Source organism: Protopterus annectens, chromosome 1.part0 (assembly GCF_019279795.1).
Source record: "Protopterus annectens isolate FY-2018-M chromosome 1.part0, PAN1.0, whole genome shotgun sequence".
Lineage (NCBI taxonomy): Eukaryota > Metazoa > Chordata > Ceratodontiformes > Protopteridae > Protopterus > Protopterus annectens.
The window spans coordinates 1,715,966,276-1,715,992,332 of record NC_056725.1 but is presented as its reverse complement, the minus strand read 5'-3'; the positions used below and the strand labels follow the sequence as shown (position 1 = coordinate 1,715,992,332).

Sequence of the window (26,057 nt, the reverse complement as noted above, 5' to 3'; positions counted from 1 at the left end):
ACAGACTAAGCAACTAAAATGCTACAGGAATACGCTTTTCTTTAGTCAAAACAGTTATGTTCTGTCCTTTGTACTGGCCGTGGGTATGTGTCGGCCTGTACAGTCTGATATCTGTACCAAACATGTCCTACTTTGGCCATTTGTAAGGGTGGCAACCCTACTGTGACAGTTGCGGTGAACACAGCATATTTTACAGGCTGACACATACCCACGGTCAGTTCGGCAGATAGAACTTACAATTCTTGCCTATATCTAAGCTTATTCTTGTAGCATTTCGGTATCTTATTCTGTTTGTTATGACATTTCTGTATTATACGTCCAGTGAAATATGCTTAATGCAACTATTGCATGACATCTACGGAGGAATTATGTCCTATATTCTCTGGACATTTGCCAGTTTTACATGTTTGTGTCAGGACACATCTGCCCACAGAGAGACTGTCACTCGCAAAGTGGGACAGGTGGTAATCTTGGTCGACGGTACGGATCATACTGTTCCTTTCGGCCTACATGTGTCCATGTTGTTATGGCACATTTATATGCTCCTTCTGTTTCGTTTACATGTGTATGCTATTTCCTATCACATTTGGTATGTGAAATACGGACATACCTTTTGTATGTGACTATTACATGGCTTGTGGGATATGATTCAGACATACGGTCACTACCTATATCTACATTTCTCCTCGTGTATTTTGTTATGGACACATCTGCACAGCTATGTTCCCTCCCTCAAATTATGGGTGGGCTGGTGACCCTCTCCATTGGACTGGACGTACCTACTGGCGGCGCGCTAACATCTGATACGTTTCACTTCCACATGGTATAGCTATCTACACTACGTTGGACTACAGGCACACGATTTTCCTGTCATTTGTTCATGGGTAGGGACCCGTTATTCCCTACTGTGCATTTGTGTTTGAGTCTTCATTTTCTGTTCGCAGGAACTCTGCTTTGCATACATTTCAGTCTCCACAGACACTGATAGGTACGATTACTATTGCTGGCGGAATATAATATTCAGCAGTTTAGGTTGCTCCTCGGAAGCCGACATTGACACGCCTCCCTCGCTAACCGATCGCCTTGCACTCACGCACGTTTCCTATGCACGTGGCTGTGGCGGCTGCGTGCCTTCATTAATATGCATATGGCGCGACTACTCCACATCTATGCCGCACGGCCGGCGCAAGCCTTACGCCGGCCTTGCGCCGAGCTTCATGAATCCGGGGGATAGATGGAGGGTAAGGCATTGAGTTGTGTTTGCCTGGGTCTGACTCCCATAACTTGCATTTATATGTCATGTTACTCTACGTAAATCAACAAACCTGTTTTATTTGTATGTCTTGCTACTCTTAGTGACACAGTTAATGAGTTTTAGAGTACCCAGGTTAATCCATAAAGTAGGTACTTGAGTTTACTGGAGAATAACTAGCTGACAGAGAATAACTTAATAAATAAAATGTAAATAGGTAACTGTAGTATTACATCGAAGAATGGCAAAGCAGATGTAGGTATAGTTGAGGTCATAATTATATAGTTTGCATGCACATTTTCAGTAATATGCAGTAATTAATCCTTAAAATGTACAGAGTGTCAAAACAGGCTAAAAATGATAAATCTTGTATTATACAGCCAGTATTTTTAGGTTTCATGTATTCCCCAAATATTCATAGGATTTGTGTAAATCTGTTTCCCTTCCCATCAAAATTAAAATGAAAAGTAAAATAAAATAACTATCACTCCAATTTTGTTTTTATGTAGTTTACTTAGAAGATAACACAAAGCCACTATTTTTTCTTCTTTTTACCGTATTTTAATTGCATCAAATGGATTCATACCATTCAACAAAATGCAGTGTAGACAAGTGTAAGGAAACAAAACTCAGGCTTATTGTAATTCTGAGATTGTGTATTATGAAAGAAAAACAAGGCAGTAGAACAAAAGGAGAGCAAAAATCACTGATGTTCTTCATATTGGACACTTCTGATAGCCTAAGATATATGGGTTCATAGGATCATAGGAAGTTACTAAGCTATTGGTCTTGAGGCCCTTATAAGCCTACACAAAGGTTTAGCCCATGTTTAGACAAGTCAGCACCCGATGCCCCTGTGCAGCAGGGACACGAGTGGAATCCCATGGATGTGTGTTCTGTTTCCCATCCAGTTATCCAGGCTGTGCTTAAAAAGGGGTAAAGATGTACTCTGCTTGATGTGGAGAGGGAGTCTATTCCACAGAAGGGGAGTCTCTTCTCTGGGACACAAATCTGTCCCGCCAGCAAGTTGTATTGCCCCTTCTTATAAGGTTGTTTCTGGTAAAGGAAAAGGGATTTCTCTTTCCCTGAAGAGATTCATGTTGTGAAATCTATAGGAGGATATAAAAGGACCACCACGAACCAAGTAGGATAGCCTCGCTCCGTTTAATACACAAGATACCACATAAACGCAAACCACACTTAATTTGTAATGTAATACATTGTAATGTTTATTGGCTTCCTTTTGCACCATTTGTTCATTTTTCGAGGATATAAAAGGGCATATGCAGGTTTTTGTCCTCTGGTTTCTGATTCAGATTCTAAGGAGTGTATGACGTTGGAACCTTTCTGTGAGGGATTCACTTTCTCTGAGACTTATTCCAGAATTTGCCAGTGTTTTCAGTAGGATAAGACTGAGGTTTCTCAGTCCTTTAGAACATACTATGAACTGCTGCAGCTGTAATTCCCAGAACCCTCACCCATCCCTCCAGTGTTGTACACTGGAATAAAAGTATCTGAGTTGCAAGTTTTTTATGGTTGGTCATCCTTATCTCATTTTCACAGAGACAGGATTTCTTTGAGAACTAATCCTTCTTTTATGCCTAAAGTGGTATCCAAGTTTAAGTCAAATTATCCATCTACTTGTTTTTTTTTTCTACATCCTGAAAAGGGGGGAGAAAAAGAAAATTCATACCTTGGATGTCCACAAACAGCTCAGGTACTTTCTTGACAGAATAAAATCTTTGAGAACTTCTGATCACTTGTTTATCTCTTGTATCACATGCTGTGGGTTTCCTGACAGCCAACCTGCAACCCCTAAGAAAGCAGATAGAATCTGCAAAGTTCCTCAGTCTTTCAAGTTTTTTATACATTGACCTGGCCCAGGAGCTATAGATTAAGTTAATATAGCTGCTGCATAGCATTTCTTTTATTCTAATCCTTCTCCTTCAGAGAAGGCTGGTAAAACTATTGATGAGTTGGGGGGGTTATATGCTTTTGCAACTTTGATTTTTAGTATTCTGAATTGTCACTCTCATAAATAAAAGTTTATACTGATTAATTGTGAAAGTATGAGGAATATTTTCACTACAGTTTCCTGTTGTGAGGAAACATCTGCTTTGTGCAATTTAGTTTCTTCTGTTTTTCAAATCACTACCCGTTGTTTGAAGTATGCTTATGATTCCTTCAGACAAGGATGATAAAACTATTGATGTGTGGGGGGAAATTTATGCTTCTGCAGCTTTGAATTTAGAATTTTGAATTGTCAGGCATATAAGTTATAGAGTTTATACTAATTAATTGTGAACATATGAAAAATATTTTAGCTACAGTTTCCTCTTGTAAGGAAAACTCTACTTTGTGTAGTCTAGTTTCTGCTATTTCTGAGGTTACTGCTCATTGTTTGAAGTGTGTTTATGACTCTGTAGATATTGCTTCCAGGGATGTTGCCACTAGTACTGTTTTGAGTAGGTTTGCCAGGCTGTATTCTCAGAACCATCCAGATGTCGTCAAAATAAAACTGTATTCTCCAGTGGTTAGAGATTTAGTTTTTGAGCCATCTATTGCAGAAGTTATCAAAAACTTTGAGAGAGGTAAGCTGATTCAGGGAATTTCTCAGATTTTCAGCCTTCCCTCTCTAAAATTTCCAAGGGATTTTGTGCTACTTCATCCAGTTTTGGAGGAAACAAAATACAGTCTCAATACAGTCTCAGCAGAATGCTGGTAAGCAGATGGTAAAAAGCAATGGCAGATAGATTCCAAAAAGAAAGCTGGAACCCCCTCTCCACAGAACAAAGAAGAGTCAAATAAGGCAGACTGACTGTTTATGGGACTCTGTCCCCCAGCCCCACCATGGCAATCCCTTACCCATTCCAGAAAATCTGAATCTCTGTTTCTCTGTTTGGCAACAGATCTAGTTAGGATAAAGATGGCAGTTGGAGGAAATTCCTCTTTTGTCTGAAGAAAATTGTTAGCCTGCTGTGCTGGCAAAGTCTGTTTGCTTAATTCTTTTTTTTATTTTTGTGGGTGGAAGAAGGACTGAGCGTGGGACCAGTAGTCTGTTCCATGGTCAAGCCAAAAATTGTGCCTCTTTCTCGTGGAATACATTTTAGAGTAGGTTTGCCTGGCTGCATTCTCAGAACCATCCAGAAGATGTCAAAATGAAATTCTGAATTCTCCATTGGATAGAGATTTAGTTTTTGAACCATCTGATGCAGAAGTTATCAGAAACTTTGATGAGAGAGGTAAGCAAATTCAGGGAATTTCTCAGATTTTCATCTCTCCTTCTGTAAAATTTCCAAGGGATTTTCTGCTACTTCGTCCAATTTTGGATGGAAACAAAATAATGCAGAATGCTGGTAAGCAGATGGTAAATGGCAGTGGCTGATAGATTCCAAAGAAAAAGCTGGAACCCCCTCCCCACAGAACAAAGAATAGTCAAATAAGGCAGAATGACTGTTTAAGGGACCCTGTTCCCCAGCCCCACCCTGGCAATCCCTTGCCACTTCCAGAAAATCTGAATTTCTATTTCTCTGTTAGGCAACAGATTGTTTCAGACAAATGGGTTTTGAACCTGATCCAGTTAGGATAAAGATGGCAGTTAGAGGGAATTCCACTTTTGGCTGAGGCAAATTGTTAGCCTGCTGTGCTGGCAAAGTCTGTTTGTTTAATTCTTTTTCTTTTTGTGGCTGGGTGAATGACTGACTCTGGGACCAGTAGTCTGTTCCATGGTCCAGCCAAAAACTGTGCCTCTTTCCCATGGAAGACAATCAGCAATTCCCAGTAAATACTACCAGTCCACAAACATTACTTTTTGACAGAAAAATACAGTAAAAAGCACTTTAAAACACTATGCCAGACCCACAAAATTAAAATAAACACAGTTTTTCCACAGAAAAAAATGCACCATTTAAAAATATGTTACAGTCTTGAGACAGTCCATTAAAACACAATACTCCTAACTTTTAAATAACTTTCCTGCAAAAGAAAGTAATAAAACAAAAACAAAAGTAAGAAAAAGGAAGGTTATTTTCTACAAAGAGATCTTACCTGCCCAGCAAAGGAAAGCAAAAGCCAACTGTCAATCCTCAACAGCCTCAGAGGAGCATACTTTTCACCTACAGTAAAGTTCTGAAGGGCTTCCGACCCAAATGTGTCTTTTAGTCAGCTCTGCTTGAGGATTTTATTGAAAAATGTTTTTGGTGCCAAAGAAAGAAAATTCCTGGACACCAGTTCTAGACTTTTCTTTCCTGAATCAATCTGTGATAGTGCCCAAGATCAAAATGCTTCATAACTTGATGGTCTTCATATTCATCACTGCTGCAGTAGCCTTAGCTATATGAGTTATATTCTGCCAAGGATGTAACAGTCAACACATTTCCAAAGCTTCAAAACACCTTCCATATGTCCAAACTGTCAAGCAGCTTGATAAGAGCTGACTAAAGACAAATTTGCGTGCAAAACCCTTCAGAGCTTTACTGCCAACAAACAGTAGGCTCCAGTGAGGCTTTTGAGGATCAATAGTTTCCTTGTGCTTTCCCTTGCTGGGTAGATAAGTTCCCTTTGGGTAAATAAACTTTCATTTCTTATATTTATGGATGTTTTGTTACTTTCCTTTTCAGGTAAGTTATTGTAAAGCTAGGAGGGTTGTGTTTTAATGGACTGTCCCGAGACTGTAATGTACTTTTAATAGAACAGTCTTTTTTTTTCTGTCAGTTTTAAAATAGTATAAACTAACGGATAACATATTTTCTGTGGAGAAATTGTGTTTAAATTTTCTCTTGTAGGGTTGCCATAATGTTTGAAAGTGCTTCTTCCTTTGTTTTTGATGTCAAAAAATTAACTTCTGTGGATTGTTTTTTTTACTGGCATTTGCTGCTTGTCCTCCTCAGGAAAGAGGCACCATTTTTGGCTTGACTGTGGAACAGACTGTTGGTCCCTCTATCGGTCCTTCTTCCAGCCACAAAAAGAAAAGGTTTAGCAAACAGCATTTTAACACCACAGCAAGCTAGCAATTTCCCTCAGCCTTAGGTAGGTGACTCTGCTCTGCTCATTTGTTGTACCTCAGACCACTCATCTTTTAACTCATATCCCTCTGGTGTAGCATCTACAACCACTATGGACTAGGGATTAGCCATTTATTGTGTGAATTTTGGAGTACCCTTAGTGGGCAAGGGAGAGGCACTCATCAGCCCAGAAAGAGAGAACAGGAAAGGTTTCCCTGTTATGTCAGAATACTGTGCCCATCCCTGAGTAAGCAGCAACTGCAGTTAGTAATACAGTTGTCCCCATTTTCCTGTCAAAAAGAAACAGAAAGCCAAATATGTATCTACTTCTCCTCAGATTTCGTTGGATAGGAATAGTTTACTTTTACTGGCTTAGGGCTCAGTTCAGGCTATTGGTCCTTTTTGTAGAATAGTTCCTGGTAAAAGAAAGAGGGATGCCTCTTTCTGAAGAGATTCAAGATTTTTAAAATGGACAAGAATATGCAGGGATGGATTCAGGGGTTTGTCTTCAGAGGAGAACTCAGTTTCTGATTATTCCTGTGGGGATTTCTGTTTCTCTGAGACTGTTGCTAGACTATCCCAATGTTTTCAGTGAGAGAACACTCAGGTTTCTTAGTCCCTCAAAGTACTATCCTGAGATTCAGTAACGCCTACATTAAGTGTGCACTGTTCTGAGTGAACAGACAAAATAAGACATAACTCACACCTTCTTCCTCTTAATTTTAGTTTTCCTATTGATATTCTCACAGCTTTAAATATTGACAGGGATTCATAAAGGTTACCACAAAGTGTAAACTACATGTACACTTAGTGTAATCTTTCTGAGTGACAATAAAGCACAACAAATGTGATAAGAATGTTCTTGAATACATATCATGTACACTTAGTGTAGGCTTTATTGATTCTGGCCCTATGAGTTTTTACAGAAGGATTTTTCAGAACCTATACCCATTCCTCCTGTCTTGTCTACTTTAGAAGGATATATGTCTTACTGCCTGCAATTTTCCTGATAGTCAGCCAGCTGTCCCAAAAAAGGCAGACAGGATGTATAAACTTCCTCAGTCTGTTAAATGTTTATATGCTATTCCCAAACCTGATCCAGCAGCTGTAGCCTTAGTTGACTCCATTGCTGCTAAGCATTTAGTTAATTCCAATCCTACTCTTTCTAATAAGGATGGGAAAATGTATTGATAGGTATGGGGAAAAAGTGTATACTTCTGCAACTTTGATTTTCAGAATTTTAAATTGTCAAGCTCATATGTTAGTTTGTTCTGACATATTGAGAAGGTATGAGGAATGTTTTATCTACAGTTTCTTCTTGTGAAGAAAACAAACTGCTTTCAATAATTTAGTTGCACAGGTCACTACTCATTGCTTGCAGTGTATGTATGATTCTGTTATACTTTTTGCAGGGCTATGGCTACTGGTGCTGTTTTAAGAAAAAATTGCTTGACTGCATTCTCAGAACCTCCAAGATTATTTAAAAATGAGATTTTAAAGTCTCCCTTGTTGGAATTTTTGAAGTTGGAATATATATTTAATGGGGGGTGGGGGTGCAGCCCCCTACAATATTGTTTTCGATGGTCTGGATTTTCGATCATTGAGCATTCGCTTATATGAACTTTCGTTCATATAATAAAGACCGTATTATTTGATGCTATTACTGTGCATGTTTCTGTTTGTTATGCTTCCTTTTGTGGAATTGTACAAGTAGCTCAACACATTAAGGCTTTGCTTTCAGATTGCACATGATACCTGTGGATTCAATTCTCCCTTCAGTTTTCTGTGGTGACATCTTTGTTCATTCAGGGTAGGTGGGTATTGTACTTTTGAGAACAGTTCTATCTGCTTTTTCCTGCTTGTCCCTGCTGCAGCCACAATCAGGATATTTAATGAGCTCACCTCCTCAAACTGATTTTCCTTGCTAGTTTTTCTTAATGAGTGTCATGTCACATGAACAAGATAAACAGTAGTGTTGTGGCCACACGCACATCCACATTCTTTCCGAATCCTAGCCTTTATTTTACTAGCATAATGGCAGGATCAGTGATAGATTCTTGCTAGAACAACTTTTTTATTGTGAGGTTCCTATGTATGAATCTCACTGTTATGTTTATTATTGTTACTCTAATATTTTTTTTTCTATTTTCAGAGTCACACTTGTGGCTTTTTCTAATTTACCTCAAAACTGCACATCTTGGTCTCCTATTTTTTTCTTTCTTTCTTATTATAACATCATTTTCTTTGTGCCACTCTTCGTACTATGTCTTCTTCCTCCCTAGTATCTGAAAATTTTCTGCCATTAACTAGCAGATTACATTATTTATGTTTCCACCCCTATTTTGAAATCATCAGCTTTGCTTTCAGCACATATTTCAGCAGAATCCTCCTGAGAAGTATTAATTCAAATTTCAGAATATTATGTTTTACCAGTAGCACTTAAGCTTTTGTGCTACCTTTTCATCACAGGTAGGCTCTGTGTGCTCAGTTCCCCCAATACTTCCATTTAATTTTCTTTCTCCAGTATTCTGGCTTAATATTTGTTTACCTTTTTCTACCAAAAGATATTCTTTACAGTGATGGTTTTGTTCTGAAACTTGCATATGCAGTTGTTTTTACATTCCTGCTCATTATGACCATATTTTTAACAATCAAAACATGTCAGCTAATGACACTTTTCATGAAAAGTATGTAGACTAGCTAGGACAGGATAGAACAGGAATGTTCCCATATGTAGAACACTGAGTAAGACTCTATTGTTTACACCAGTCCACAGCTTAAATTTCCACTTCACTCCCACTCCTACCCAAATGCTTAAATTATCATAGATTATATCTGGCTGCTTAACTAAATCACAGCATTCCTCAAACAATGTCACTGCAGGCTGTACATTCACCCCTACATTATGTATCAATAATGTCATTGGTCAAACAGTAGGCCTGATCAAATGTAAAACTATAAAATTCCCCTTAAGCGAATGCAATCACTTTATTTTATCACTTTCCCAGAAACTTTCCAAAAGATGTACTTTCCTGAAAGGCACACATATTTGTTCATGACCAACATGTTTTAAAGCAATGCACATCAGATGTTTGAAGATGAGAGATTTAAACAAGCTTCAGTCAACATATACTTCCTGCCTGCCTGAATCGTAAATGTACAGCAGTAATCAACTTTGCTGACTATTCAGTAACTCTAACCATATCAGTGTGTGATGTCTGAGGCAATTCCTCAATTTCCTGGTTTAATTTAGAAACGTATCTTTTCATAGATTCTCACCCCCCCCCTCGAACCATATATTTAACTTTCAACTTGTGTAACTCAAACATTCTCTTTTAAATCTGTCAGCCAGTACCCAGCAGAACTTTCTTCTGTCCCAATTACTTCAAAGCTGTGGCTGGCTCCCTGTCATTCGATGAACAGCTTAACCTTCACATAATTTTCAGCAACAATCATACAGTTGGTACTTGGCCATAGGAATATCTAAAGAACTTTTATTACTCAGTGTTTCTTTTTTTTTTTTTTTTTTTTTTTTTTTTTTTTGTTCTAAAACTTGTGTAATCATGTGATCCACACTAAAACTGGCTTCTTCACAATCCCTATTGCTGGGACCAGTGAATGAAACTTTGCCTACCTGGAAAAGAAGGGAAGTTTCCATGGTGTATTTGCCAAAACCCCCATGTTAGTATAAATACCACTTTGTGTCATCCCTGAAAAAGGTCACAAGCCAAGTGGAATCATCAAATCAATAAAATTAACTAAGTAAATTCTATAATGCTTTGCTGAATATTAAACATTCCTTGAGTAAACTCTTCCCTATACATGATGGAACTGATATATGTTCACTACAGTGTAAACAGAAACCCCATTGCTGATTATAATTTAATTCGAGGTAAAGTATTTGAATTGAAAAAAAAAAATAGTATGCAAATATACCCTCTACCAGTCTTTCACTGACATTCAGAGCTATTTTGCTACCAAGAAATACCCGTCATCCTTCATGGATAATGTGCCACTTAGTTACTGCCTGCAGTTTCTTAGTGAAAGTGATTTCTAACTTCTGCTTGGATAAGCCTTTCACATTCATTATGACTTCTTTATAGAACATACTCCATATAAAGATATGGTGTACTCTTTAGATGTAAAAATGGGTCTTAAATACAATATAGGGACTTAAGGACAGTAGTTCTCACACACTAATTTTCAGATATGTGCTCAAAAGTATTCTTCTGAGATGAGCAGCTCAGTTCTGTATCAGGAAGTACTTAAGAGCTGTAGTTGGTCTCATGGCCCACCTCATAGGGGAAATATCCAGCTCTACAGCTTCAGAAATGCAGTGTTCACTTTGGATTAGATCTCATGGATATGATGTATAAAAGCATGTTCATTTTTGTCCAATAATTTATTGACACTCAAGCCAGAAATTTTTTTTTTTTTTTTTTAAGTGGCCTCAGCAATTTCTCACCTGACCAACATTTTTGCCTTTCTTTAATATGGGCAGTGCCTACAATCTGCAAAGCTCAAACTACTCTGAAAGTTCTGCCTATATATATATTTTTGTTACTTAAATCACAGTAGTGTGATCTGTGTGGTCTGGTTTTCCCAAATTTTATAACTGACATCCTTCTTTCTGGCAGAAGTTTTTCTTTTCAACTGGGAAAGCTTGTGGAGTGACATTTTAACTGAAAAAAATGTTACAACCCATATATACCATTTTCACTGAGATTCCAAAAGCAGAGTCTGAGTAAATCCTGACAGACAAAATGGTGTGAATGATAACAGCATTCACATTCTGTTTGTCTGAATGCATTTTACTTTTGCATTTACTTCAGATTCCTGGCCAGTCAGCTTAGTGAAAATTAAATGTGGCACTCATACTACTGTGAAATATCTACCTGTGTATAAAGGAATGTTATTGCATGATACCCTTCACAAACACTGTAGTATAAGCCATGCTGCCATACCTAAAATGCAGTACATTTAATAGATATTTTGTTGTATTCAGTACAGTAAAGCAAACCAACATTTTTATTTCACAAGGAAGTCAAGAGCTGATCCTCAACTGAAGGATGAATTGATCGCTCAGCAGCAGGAGCAGAAGAAAGCACAAGAGATTCAGATATTTCGACAACTCCGGGATCATATCTTAGAGAGCAGGGAACAAGAGCATCAGGCACGGAATTTACTGAAGATGAAAATATTGCAAATGTATGAAGACATACAGGTGAGATATAAAAAGTGCAATGAAAGATTTATTTAAAATTATAAATGTTTAGTCATCATATAGCATCTTCTCTCATAGTACAAACATTTGCTTGGGAAGCCTCAAAGAACAGTTTTCCATGTCAATATGAGATGATATTTTCAGATGTAGATAAATAAAACATTTTTACACTCAGTAAGTATATGCATTCTAAACAGAATCTTCATAATACTTTTCGTCTACATAGAAAAGTTTGAAAACTTTTATTAGCCTTGTAATACTTCAGTTTCATATTTCTTAATACAAGAATACCCTGTGAGGCCACAAACAGCAAAGGAGAGAAACTTTTCCCTTGAAAAAATGTTTTGAAAAGACTGATGAGTTATCTGTGATATATAGTAGAGCAGCAAAGTAAAGCAACAAAATAATCATGAAATTCAGCTCTATAAATTTTCTGTTATTATTTCAGTGTGAAAAAAGACAGCTCTTCATGCCATATTGCTGTGTTTTTTTTAAATATCATTCTCTTTAAGTCCACCAACAATATTTCTAAATCTATATTGTATTCAATTTGATTGAAGCTTGCATATGCAATGGTAAATTACTCTATGAGTACCCCTTTCTTCTCTGATCTCACACCAGTCTGCTTAAATGGAAATGTAATGCACTGTATTTTAGAATTCAGCATACCACTTACATTTATGAGTATGTGTGTATACATATGTAAGACACACACACACACACACACACACACACACACACACACACACACACACACACACGTGTCGCTCAGAATGTTCATATCAAAATGTAGACACTCACAACACTGACACCAAAATATTGACAGTTCATAAAGCTGACAAATTGAAATGCAAACACTCAAAATACAATCACAAACCCATATTAAATTTATAGCAAAACCAGACATTCTACCTCTCTAATTAATACACGCTAAAAATACAATAAAATGAAAAAACCCTAAACCATACCAATACCATATAACGTGGTTTATCTGACTAGTGATAGTGTTACAGAAAGTGTTTTTCTAGGATAAGAGTTAGCGTTAAAGGCAAGTGCAGGATTAGAATGCATTAGTAAGGCAGATAGGGGAACTGCCCCTGCCCACCTTACAAATGCATGCTATCCCTAACCCTAACCTTGCTCTTTAGCTTAGAATGGTCTACTTCTAATAACCAAAATTTCACTTACCCAAAATTTCCTTTATCAAGACAACAGCAAACATTGAATAAACCAAATGTTCACATTATCAGATTTTTTAACAGGGAATGGAGGGACTTGGCCAGCATTCAATGTACAAACACACCACAGTATGTCAAACTCACCCATGTAGGAGGATGGGGAGGTGCATCCCTCACACCTCCCCAACTAAATATACCAATTCTGGGATTGCAGTACAAAGAGGAAGAGGTCAACTTTCCCCATGTTGGCCAAGTGTCTCCATTCCCTGTTAAATCTGGTAATGTGAACATTCAGTTTATTTAATGTTTGGTGTTGTGTCAATAAAATAGGTTTCAGGTAAGTGGAATTTCGGCTATTAGAAATAGACCTGTTTTGAACCCCCCTGCCGATTTTACTAATGTGCGCTAACCTTAGTCCTGACTTTAACCCTAAGCTTGCACTTTAACTTAGACAAACGCTTTCTGTAACACTACCACTAAACAAGATAGGCTCAGATATAGAAACACTCACCAATAAACGTGTGCAATACTAAAGGTATCTCCTTACCTAACCCTTACCCGCTAACACTCGCACTAACATCTTCCCAGCCCTAATACTAGCTTACTTACCTGTCTTCATTTCAAACTGTCAGCATTCTGATCTGTCAGCATTTGATAGCTTCCTACTGTCAACATTCTGAATAGCAACTACACACACACACACACACACACACACACACACACACACACACACACACACACACACACATATTGCAGTCTGAAACAGTGAACACTCATAAGAGCGAATGTTATTTTCAGTCAAGTTTTTGCTGGCAGCCTTTTTATGTAATCATGTTGCAAAGTAAGGGAATTTGCCTTTACTCCACTGTTCTGTTATCCCGGAGTAGGTATATATAATTAACAGGGGTATGTGAGGGGGGTAGAGGGGGCTTGCCCTTGCAAAAAAATGAGTTTTCATTTTTGTTGTTTTTGATCATTTTAGATTTGATCTAAAATGATCATTCTTTGTTTGTTTGGTATTGTAAGTGTTCAATGTTTAATGGCAGAATCACTCACACACACACACACACACACACACACACACACACACACACACACACACACACCCACAATATTTTAACTCAAAACAGTAAGTAGTTCAGGAATTCATCATTTTGTTAGTACATATTCAGCTTCCTTTGTCAAGAAAACCCAGCAAGTTTAAGGCTGGAGAGTAATGCATTTTACTTAAAACAAAAGTTTTTTTTATAAGAATTCAGAAGTTATACGTTTATTTTGATTTAAAAAAATATCATGTAGTTTACAGAAAACAAAACAGTTTTTCCTTAATTATGCTCACAGTCCAAGTTAAGCTCCAAGCTCTAAATCTATCATAGTCTGCTCCCAGCCATCTACCTCTCTGTCCATCTGTCATCTTCAGTCTATGCCTCTGTGAAACCCACTTCTTTGTTTTTCTGTCAGTCCAGGATTCCACTTCTAAGTCCTCTTGAGAGGCAAACATCTGTGCTTTTCTGCTGTAGTCCTTCCTTTTGTAGAAAGGGGGCTATGGTCTTCTTCACCTGGGTCAGGTGTGGTTCTGCTTCCAGACTATTCCAAGACTTACAGCTTCACATGCCCATCAGTGGTAACAGTAGGGCAGTATACCACATGGTCCATCCCAGCTCAGACCTGTTGGGATTAAAAACATTAGTGAGCCAGATAGAGCCGGTCTGTGAACTTAATGGAACACGGATACTGCTTTTCCTCCAATATGGACATTGACAATACATACAACTTTGAAACAAGGATAGAATCTTTATCTGTTTATGCCATAGCCAGCCCATAGCTTTATGGACATCTGTCTCTCTCTCTCTCAGTCTCCCTCTTCCTGAGCCAATAGACTGGTCATTGGCTTTTATCATTAAGATAAGAACAAGAAAAAAAAACAAAGAATACTGTGTTGGTCCACTAACAGAAAACAGAAAGACACTGGAACACAGATGTAATATAATACCTTTTATTGGACCATCAGAGGTTTTGCAGTTATTCGAGCCGGTTTGAAAGCTCGAGTGATTGCAAAACCTGTGCTGTTCCAGTAAAAGGTATTATATCACTTCTTTTTTCCAGTGTCTCTTTGTTTTAAGGTCAGAGTAGTGATTTTGGGGTCAGTTCTGTTGCTAATGCTTCCTACATTATGATGTGGATCACATGACAGACCACAACTATTTGCAGCACGAAAGCTCTCTTCAGTGGGTTATATATTCTGTCATTTGTTGTGTTGGAGTCTAGTATCCTTTTGCTTTCTTTTTCTTGCTTGATATTAGAACCATCCACCTCTTGTTGTCATTGGGTTCTGAAGTGATTGATTGCAGTTTTCCTTAAAGAACCACAATGAATAAGTTCTATTTTTTCAATTGTTTTGTACCAAAGAGTTTATATTTTAATGTATTTTCAGTCTCCATTGCTTGACCTTTTTCTAAGATTTCTGCTGGCATTAATTCTTGCTTTTGTACTAACTTTTTTTACATCATCCTCAAGTAATGAGTCTTTTAGTTGACAATTCAGGACTGTCCTGTATTCATATATCTGAGTAACTTTCTACAATCCCAGTTTGACTTTGGTTTACCCCTTCAACTATGTTTTTTTTAACTGTTTGTTGTGTGATCTCACTAGGCATGTTGTTCTGGCCTTCAGTATGGTTCCGTTTAACTGTCTGCATGATGTTCTGAATCTGAATATCTGCTGTTCTCTATATTAGTTACCTGTATCAGCTTCAAGAAGATTAGGATGATTGTATTCCACCTGTCGGCAGAAATTTTTCTTTCACTGGTTTGTTACAGTGGTGTGACTTTCTTATATCATCTTAAGATGAGAGACGTGTTGAAAAATATATTTTAATTTATGGTTTGCTTCCCCCAAAGATTTACTTTGAACTTTATTTTAGCCTCTAGGTTTTTACAGTAGTAGTTATCCTAAGAATAGGGTCATACTGTTTATTAATTTTTCAATAAAACTTTCTGTTTTCTTCCTGCTGCATATTATTAATAATGCTTTCATTCTTTTGACATTTGTGTTCCTTTGCCTGGATTTAATGATTATGTGCACTGAAATCATTGTTACTGCATCTCTGTATTTTTTTTCGTGTAGCGTGTTTGAGTCCGTCATTGATAAGTGACAGTTGTTTATTTTCATTTTATTTTCATATTTATTTTGTTTTAGAGAATGGGCTTACTGTACATCAGTACCCTGAATGGAGAACAAGTGTTCTCCAGCAGGGTATTAATGTACAAGTAATGCCCACTGAAATAATATCAAGCCACCGTGGAGCCCGGACTGAGAAAACTGAATGGCTGCCATTGTTTTACACTTGCTAAGCAGCGCTTTTGCTGTTTAGCAAGTGTAAAATAAAATAAAAGTAAAAACGTGTGTATGTGTTTGTGTGTGAAATTGTATGCATGTATGAGTGTGAGAGAGATCAGTTGAGCTACTATTTTACGCTCGCTAAGCAGCTCTTCTGCTGTTTAGCGAGTATAAAATAAAAAGCCTGTGTGTGTGTGTGTGTGTGTGTGTGTGTGTGTGTGTGTGTCTGTCTGTGTGTGTCTGTGTGTGTCTGTGTGTGATAGAGAGTGTAGAGTGAGAGCAAGCAGGTGATCCCTGGCAGCATCACATAACATCTTTGTGTACCTCTCGATCATACCTCTCAGTATAAGAAATCTGGGCAGAGCTAAAAAAAAAATGGGGAAACAAAGGGATGAAAATAGGGACAGATTTTAAATATTGCTCTTACAAACTTAGAAAGTTGCTAGAATAAGAGGGTTTTCGTTAGCATGCGTTTTCCTAAAGATTTGAAGTCTAAAACTCAAATGTAAGTCATTAATTTAGTGACTTCAGTGCTCAGATTATCCTAGTGATTTGCCAGTAAACCACAAATTTTATGAGGAACAGATCAAAAATATGAGACAAAAATCTGGACAGTTGAGAGGTATGGTGTGTGTGAGAGTGCGTGAGAAAACTACTGGCAGCAGGCGCAGTAAAGAGATAAAGCCTAAAATAAAGGGGGAACAAAAGCTCTAAAATAAAAAAAAATATTATTGCTCTTATAAAATTATGAGGCTGCTAAAATAAAGGATTTAAGTTAGCATGAATTTTCTTAAGGAAAAAAGTCTGAATCTCAAATGTATATCATTATTTAACAGTTTCAATCCCCAGTCACTTCCAACCAAATGATTTAGGAGTAAGGGACCAAAAAAATAAAGTAAATAACCTGGTTATTTTTAAATGTATTTTGGATGTAAAATGTTTCCTCCAGCACCATTGACATATACTACAGTAAGTCTGAAACATTAGACAGAGGAACTATTTTACGTCAAAAAAATACTAAAAATATATAGTAATAATAATAAAAAAAAAAAAAATATATATATATATATATATATATATATATATATATATATACATATATATATAGGTAAAACATAACAATTTTACAGAGATCTCATTTTCTAAGTGCAATAATGCCCTCCAAGGTGTGTGTTAATTTGTAATTAATGCCCATCCAGGGGTGTAGCGTCCCTCTGCCTATGGAGTCAGGCGTTAATTACACATTAACACACACCCTGTTGAGCATTATTGCTTGCGTTAAAGCTGGACTACACTCTCATGAGCACACGTTTGCGTGGAGTTCTTGACTTTATTCTTAGACTCATGATGTTGTGCCTTTAGTAACTAATTCTCATCTTGCACATTCTGATACTAGTTTTAGGGCAAGCAGTGAGATGATAATCTTTTGTAGCTCTTGCCATATTTTTAACTTTTCACTCTGTAAACACAATGTTAGCTTTGGTCTGTAACAGAATATTTCAAGTTCTAACAATGGGTTTCTTTGCTGTTTTTCCATTTGGCTTGTGATGTCATGTGAGAGAACTTTGGGATTTACTTTTGTGTTTCACTATTCCAACTTGTACAGAATGTTCAGACAGCAATTTATTTGCCCATTTTATTTTGTCATCTCTTGTGCTAATCAAGGTCAGCCAACAACCTTGTAAAATTATCTGTCATTTTCATTTTCTGAAACAATCTGTCTGAAATGTAAGAATTTCAAGAAATAAAATGCCTCTCAGTCCAGACAGACTCTTTAGATTATGCTTGGGATGTAGTTTCCAAGGGAGTAAAAGTGCAAGGTCTGTGGGACTGTCTGCACAGACTAAAGCATATAAACATTTAGGAAATGCTGGCAGTGATTCGTGTTTTGAAATCTCTACACCATCTATGGGCTCCAGGAACTTTATGGGTTGTTACAGACAACACCACAGTGGTGTGGTATCTTAACAAACAATGGGTACAAGGTTGACTCTTCTGTGTTCTCTGACTATGCAGGCTTCATACATTCCATCATAACAAAACATTGTGCTAGACACTGTCAGCAGATTCTAGACAGACCTTTATGAGTGGAAACTTGATGCAGGCATGTTCCAGGACTTGATCCAGATGTGGGGGACACCACAAGTAGATCTGTTTGCCTTCTTACAAACCTGTTTGCCTTCTTACAAAACAGACAACTAGACAAATTTTGTTTGAGACATCCTTGCAGCCAAGTATGGAGAACAGATGCTATGTTGTGTCCTTGTTTGCAAATGTTCCAGTAAGCTTTTTCACCCTTTTTAATAATTTCCAAGGTACTTTTAAAGATTCAGAAAGAATTAACAAAAATCATTGTGGAGACTCTCTTTTTGCCTAGGCAAACTTGGTTCTCCTTTCCTATGGAACTGGCCAATGGCAGTTACCACAAGCTTCCTCACAGACTGGATCTAGTCACACAATACAAAGGGAGTCTGATACACCCAGCATCAAACTACTACAACTATCAGCATGGATGATTCAATTTTAATACCTTTAAGGCACTTTTTTATGAGGATGTGCAGCAAGTACTAAAGGAGGCAAGAACACCTGCTACCAGAAAGTCTTATGTTTGGCAAATAGAAGAGATTTTCTAGTTGATGCCTTCCAATCACAGGGGACCTAAAAGGGAAGTAGCACCTCTGGCTCTCAGATATTTGTATGAGCTACTTTAAGATGGCTTGTTGTGTGCTTCCATCAAGGTGCATCTTTCAGTTATTTCAGCTTCTCTGCATGTGAATCTCCCTCTTTCTTCTATGTTTGTTGTCATACAGTGTATGAAAAAACAGTTGATCATCAGACCCCCTTCACAACCAAATTCCTTCTCCTTGGGATCTCTATTTTGTTCTAGAAAATCTGATCTTAACTTCCTTTGAACCACCCTTTCAGGCTGACTTACAAATCTGTACCTGACAAAATGTTTTACTTGTTGCTCGGACAACTGCAAGGCAAACATCTGGCTGGTAGGCGCTCATGGTAGGTGAACTGTATTTGGCTTTCCACAGGAATTGGGTCACATTACATATTAATGCTTCATTCATGCAAAAAGTTGTGTCCGAGGTTATCATGAATCAAGCTATCACTCTCCCAGTTTTCTTCCTAGAGCCAAAGGGAAAAAAAGGAGAACAGATTCTATATACAATGGATGTGCACAGGCAGCTCAGGTACTACCTTTATAGAACCAAGTCCTTTAGAAAGGCTAAACAGCTGTTTATTTCCTATGCTGGGAATAAGAAAGGCTAACCATTGTCTATTTAGACTGTTGTTTTTCACTGTTCCCACAATTGTGTAACTACTCACGGCAAAATTAAGGCACATTCTTCCAGGGCCTTGTCCTCTTCATTTGCATACTGGCTAGAATTGAACTCCAGAAGTATCCTAGAAGCAGCAACTTGGTCCTCTATTCATACCTTCACAAAGTACTATAAGCTGGATTCACTATCTACATCCAGGACATGCCTTGCTAGTACCATTCCTGGACCCTTATCCTTCCTCGTCCCAAGAAGAGTAAGGTTTGGGAATCTACCCATTGGCTACTGCAGCAATGGCAATGAAAAACATAGTACAGTTGTTTAAGTCCTACTTACTCATAACAGTAGATGTTTGAATTTCCTCTCTTCTGTAGTTGCTGCACCCACCCGCAAGCTCCCTTTGTCGATAGGTGAAGTAGGACACAGCCTCATTTGTTGTTGTTCTCCATTTGATATTTATGGTGATTTTTGTTATTTTTTTGCCTCAAGATGAATATTTCATGATTTACCTTATTCTGATGTACTTTTATTTAAAAAAGATGCAGCCTATCAGCAGCCAGAGTGAGTGAGATGGAAGGGAGTTAGAGCTTTGGCAAGCTAGCCAGGTGCTGTTTCCTTGTCAGGACACTATCCATTGGCTGCTGCAGCAATGATGAAATTTGAACATCTATTATTATAAGTAGGGCTTACACCACTGTACTTGTTGTTTTAACCATTACAACACACCACACTTTGAATTGCTATAAAGCCTTAAACCTTGCACTCAACACTTTTTCTTTTACTGCAAAGGCTCCCACTTGCTTGACTCCCCTTTTCCCAACACACACTATGTTTACATGTAACAAAACATCCCCAGTAGTTAGTCACATGGGAAGAGAACAATACAGAATCATTAAGGGGTTTACATCTGTGTATCAATATATTTGAAGTGTTACTGTTGAACCTGCTTTAGGACTTTATACATTGTTTACTCTGTTGTTTAAAACATACAGTGCAGTCAACATTTTGTAGTGCACCCACTTATGAATTGCATGATTTTTTTTGTCAGAAAGCCCATCAAACAATTTCTGTCATTATTTCATTGTTTCTGAAGACAGGCTTCATATTACAACAAAGTTTGTGCAGCACTCTGTACATTACTTACTGGATTATGTTCTTTAAGCAGACAGTTTTTTTTACTTTTCTTTTACTGGAAACACTTTCTTACATTTGGGAAATGACCAATACATTTCCTTAAGTCTCAAGTAGTTTGAAGCCCCAATGCTTTATAGTTCATTGGTTTTACTTCTACATTTAAAATGTATTAAGCTATGTTTTTAGTTTGAAAATTTGACACAGTTTTGCAGATTGTGCTACCAGCTTCAGTAATTTCTTTCACTAGTATCCTTAAGCACAAAATTCATACTACAATGAGATGCTCAGGTATATTGCTTTCTGAAGTTTAGTATATTATGCACTTAATTGGTAAGCAAAAGTTTTGTAATTCACTGAGCACATCTTTTGATAAACACTCTTTCAGCAGTGTCATACCACTTTGTTAACACATTCAACAGTACTCGTCATTCTACTACCTTTTCCCATGCAGTTCTTTTAAACTTAGTTTAAGAATTGTTTTGGTTCAGACTTCTAAGATGGCTGCACACTGAGCAACATCATAACTTCTGTCTCCCAGTGTGAAACCAGAAACTGGGAAAGAGTGCCATTGAAAATATTATTATTATTATTTCTTTGATGAAATTCAGTTACTGGCTAGTAAATAAATTGAATGGATGCCAGCAAAGAAGAAATTTTTAAAACCTGAAAGAAAATGAACCAGAAAGGGTGAAAAGAAAACACTGTCTGGGAATGCTTCTGCAGCCGTTCGGCAAAAAGCAGTTCAAGCTTCAGATTTGGTTCAACAGATATAATTTAGAAGATAAAATAATCAAATGTACTCCGAGATGATTAAAATAAATGAAACTGTGAAGGAATATATCAATTCAAACAACAAAAGACTGGATAAAAACAGAAGCATTAACTAGTCATGCACATGAACTGATAAAACTACAAAGAGAGGCTGACATGAAGAAAAAGTGAGCTGAATATGAGGGTTCATAAGAAGAACTGTTTAAAAAATAATCAAATTAGAAGACAGAGCATGCAGAGAAAACCTGAGATTTTCTACTGTATCAGAAAGAATGGAAGGAACAGACTGTATTCATTTTATGAAGGCACAAATAAGTAAGTGGACTGGTGTTCCACAGCAGAGTGTATTAACTGAAAGGGCACATGGAGTGTGTGCTCCAGGCCTGGCCATGAGAAAGCAGCCAAGATTTATATGAGATGCAATCACACCAGTAGAGTTGATCCTGACAAAATTGTGGCAGAAGAGCAAAGCATTAAAAAGTGGAGACAGTAGAGTGAAAATCATTATTCATTGTATACCATGCAGAAGAGAAATAAATTTATCCCAGCAAACAGAGAATGTCAAGAGACAGGTGTGAAATTCAAGCTGATGCATCAAGCTGTCTTCAAAGTGTTTTTTTTACTGCAGGATCAAAGTCATTTTTTTAACAGAACAGGCTAAGGAAGAAATAAAAAAAAAAAGCTTATCTAACAAAAAGTGAGTCAGCAAGCAGAAAGGAATTCTGCTTCTCATTCTTCTGATGATAAGGTTAATAGGAAAACCTTGCAGTGAAAAGTTTTCCTGTATTCCAAAGGAAAATGCTTGAGAGATATAAAAAAAAGCACAGGAGTTGACTAGAAGAATTAGCAGTACCTTGGACTTGACCCAGAGTTGGAGATGAACAGGAAAAAGACCAGCAACTCTGAAATTAGTGAATAAATGGAAGACTATAAAGCATCCTATCACATTTGTGAAATATGGATGTTATGTAGTCCAGTCTCACCTTCATTCTTACCCGTGGGTTCGGAGTCGAACTTCGGCTCTGACTCGGCCATACTCTAGCTCAAAGCCTTTCAATTGGCTGGGCTAAGAGGTATCCCATGCTGCACTGCTCCCTTTCCCCAGATCTTATTTGCCACTCGTAAAGCTCAGACGTGGTCTCGCTGTTGGCTGGGGCTAAGTATAACTTTTTGTCTTCTTGACTAAATTTTTGACTAAATGTTTGATCCAAAAGCTATTTTCATAGCTAGGTGTGTGTGTTGTTGCTTTGTGGAAGCTGTTTTGTGTGGCCTTTGTCTACTTTTTGTCTGGTATCCCATCAGCTATCTCCCAATGGGCTAGGCCTGTTTTAGTTAGAGGACCTAGTCCTCCCTTGGTTATCTGTTTTCCCTCCTGTGCTCATTTTTGTTTTTAGGTACCTATCCCCTCCGGGCTAGGGCCGTTTAAGTTAGAGGACCTAGTCCTTCCCTTTGTTTTTTCTGTCAGGACCATTTGAGTTAGATGTCCTTGTGTGGTGTCTGTAGTTTATTAGTCTAGTTCCCACGCTTGTTGCTGGTGTCAGTTTTACTGTTATCTTGTGTTAGTATCTTGCCGACCATGTCTAAGGATACAAAAGAACATAAGCCTTCAGGCTTTAAGAAATGTAGTAAATGTGGGTACAAGATGTCGATTACTGATGGGCACTCTGTGTGTGTTTATTGTTTGGGGGCTATACACCTTCAGGAGTCTTGTGCATTCTGTCACGCATTCAGCCCTTGTGTTCTTCAAGAAAGGAAGAACAAACTAATTCTGAAGGGACTACTGAAACCCTCCTTCGAGGAAGATTTGGAAAGGTCTTCTAGTGCTAAGTCCTCTTCCTCAAAAAGAGACAAAACATCCAAAGCAAAAAAAGATATCTGGCTCTGTCTGTGTTATCGGATCCTCCGGAGAAAGTTACTAAGTCTACTGTGGCATCATCTGGTCCACTGTCTTTGGTGCTGAAGGAAGTTTGTGAACCAACAGTACTTACATCAGCTCCCAGCCTCTCGAAGCTGGTGACGGAGATACTAGTTCGGAGCTGGTCTCCAATATTTACACCAGTTTCTCCTCCTCGCAGATCTCCTTCAGAGAGGAGGTCTAGATCTCTTACCTTGTCCTCTAGGTCCTCCAGGACATTCTCTGATGTGGATGTGGATAGAGTGGTGCAGAGACTGCTCCAATCACCAGTGCTGGCTAAATTGCTTTTGGCTCCAGCCCAGTTGGCTCCGGAGCCCGTCACCCATCAGTCATCGATAGATCCTCCTCCGAGCAAATCTCAGCCTTCGGAGCCAGAGTGGTCGGTGCCATCTGATGCTTCTAGGCTGGCTCCAATAGCCCATCCTGGCTTATCGGCTCCGATCTCAGCTCCGATCCCAGCTTGGTTCACGGGGTCCAGGACTCATGGTTCCTCGGTCAGATCTGAGGGGGAGGTCTCGGGATGCTCTTCGGCTCCTAGCCTCCCTTTCAGTGCTTCGGCTCGGGTGAGCCTGACCCTTGCTTCGGCTTCAGACCTTGTCCCTTCTGCTCCGAGGTCTTCCATGATTGGTCGATCTTCGGAGCCGGGGGGACCAGCTTTCAAGGTCATGTGGAGTGTGCTGGCTAGGTCCTCAGCTGCATCATACAGCACTGACACTATACCCCCTCCAGCTCCGGTATCAGTCTCTGACTGTGGAACCAGTTCTCAGGAGACCCAACAAATTTCTGTCCGCCCCCTCTGACAAAGAGTTTCTTACGAAGGGTGTTCCAGTAGATGCCATGGTGGTGGCAGCGGCCACCAAGAAGGAACTGGCTGAGACTTCACCTACCGTCCATCCCCCTAACAAGGAGTCTAGGACCATGGACCGGTATGTGAAGCATATGTTTTCTTCAGCGGCCTTTACACTGTGGTTGCTGAATTACTTGCCACATTTTACACGGCTCCAAAGAGATCTCCTGAAAGAGCTTGGAGATGCTCTGCAGAGTAATGTTTCTGACGCAGTGGCTCAGAAAGTCAATGCTCAGATGTCTACCCTAAATTCTATTGCTAACTCCTCCATGAGCCTGATCTCTTACGCAGCTGAAGGAGCGAGTAGGGCAGCGAGTTCCGGGGTTTCTCTCAGGAGGCACTCCTGGATGCGCCTTTGTAATTTCGCGGAGGCCTTCAAGTCTACATTCACCAACGCCCCATTTGATGGTTCTTCGTTGTTCAGAACCAAGGTGAAAGACACTCTCACTAGGTGCGAGCAAGAGGGAAAAACTCTGTCTGCCGTGGGAGTCCATTTTTTCATGCCTTCTAGACCTTATCCCAATGTCCAGAAGAGTTGAAAAATGTGGTTCAAGAAATCGCAGAGGTTTTTTCATGACGTACAAAGTGATTCCTTCTCCAGAGGCAGGTGAGGGGGTGGTAACTCAGGTAGGTGCCACCCTAGAGGCAGAGGAGGCCCGCGTAACCAGGGAGACCATGATTCCTTTCGTGGTTCTCCCTACCAGCGCTCCTGATGGGAGGCCCGACTGCGTGTTTCTGGAGCCAGTCGGGGGTCGCATTTCACTATACCCAGAAGCCTGGCAAGACATCACCCAGGACCAGTGGGTATTAAAAATAGTTTCCGGGGGATACCACATTCCCTTTTCTTCTCACCCCCCCACCGAACAAAAGAATCCCAGATGTTCCACCCAATCAAAGGGATTCTGCAGCTTCAGAGGTTATAAAGCTGCTAGAAAAAGGAGCCATCCAGCATGTCCCCTCAGATCAGATCGGATTAAGGACTTACTCCAGATTCTTTTTGGTGCCGAAAAGAACAGGGGACCTGAGACCCATCTTTGATCTCAGCCACTTGAACCTCCATGTGAAGAAGTCCAAGTTCCGAATAGTCACACTGCAATCTATTCGCTCATTGTTGGGAAAAGTGTGGATGTGCTCCATAAACCTCAAGGATGCTTACTACTGTATAAAGATGGACAGGGCATCCAGAAGTCATCTACACTTCCAGCTGGGAGCCAGTCATTTTCAATTTCATGCCCTGCCCTCTGGTCTCACCACAGCCCCCAGGGTGTTCGGCAAATGTATGGCAGTGGTGATGGCTCACTTGAGATGTCAGGGATTCCAAGTGTTTCCGTACCTGGACGACTGGCTCCTTTCTGCCATCACCAGGCATCTATGACTACAGACCAGAGATGCCACTATCAAGCTGTGTCAACAGTTGGGTATCACTCTAAACTGGGAAAAGTCTGCCTTGGTGCCCTCGCAGCGTGTCACCTTTATAGGCACCAAGTTAGACACTGTGCTCATAAGGGCGTTTTTACCACAAGAAAGGATTCAAGTTTTGCAACAACAAGTATACGCATTGCTCCCTCTAAAAAAAGTGAAGGCAAAAACGGTTCTCAAATTGTTAGGGATGGCTGCAACAATTATGCTGGTTCCTCTTGCAAGGCTTCACATGAGGTTCCTTCAGTGGCTGCTCTTTGCCCAGTGGTCTCTACAGCATCTTCCGCTTTCTCATCTCATAATGATGACAGGTGCAAGCAAGATCTACACTGGTGGCTTCACACCAGCAACCTCAATGTGGGAAAACCCTTTGTCCCATCTCCTCCTGTTGCCAAAGTGACCACGGATGCCTCCCAGATGGGGTGGGTGGGCATTATCTCGGCAGGACAGTCTAAGGCACGTGGCAGGAACATGAGATACATCTGCATATCAATATCTTGGAGATGAGAGCAGTGCTACTAGCGTTGCAAACACTTCAGAGCTTTCTTCCTCTCGGGACAATTGTGATCCACTCAGACAATATGTCAGTGATATGGTATATGAACAAACAGGGAGGAACCAAGTCATATCCCCTTTGCAGAGAGGCCATTCGAGTGTGGCAGTGGGCAGTGTCTTCCCAACATTTTCT

General features: G+C 39.1%; 1 protein-coding gene across 1 annotated transcript in view; it reads left to right on the top strand.

Annotated features, from left to right (window-relative positions):
- Positions 1 to 26,057, top strand: part of ADGB (androglobin) — a 4,124,629-nt gene that overhangs the window by 3,981,408 nt on the left and 117,164 nt on the right. Inside the window, exon 35 of the mRNA XM_044074542.1 lies at positions 11,296 to 11,479. Coding sequence (XP_043930477.1) covers positions 11,296 to 11,479 — 184 coding nt within the window. The remainder of the gene's footprint in view (positions 1 to 11,295; positions 11,480 to 26,057) is intronic.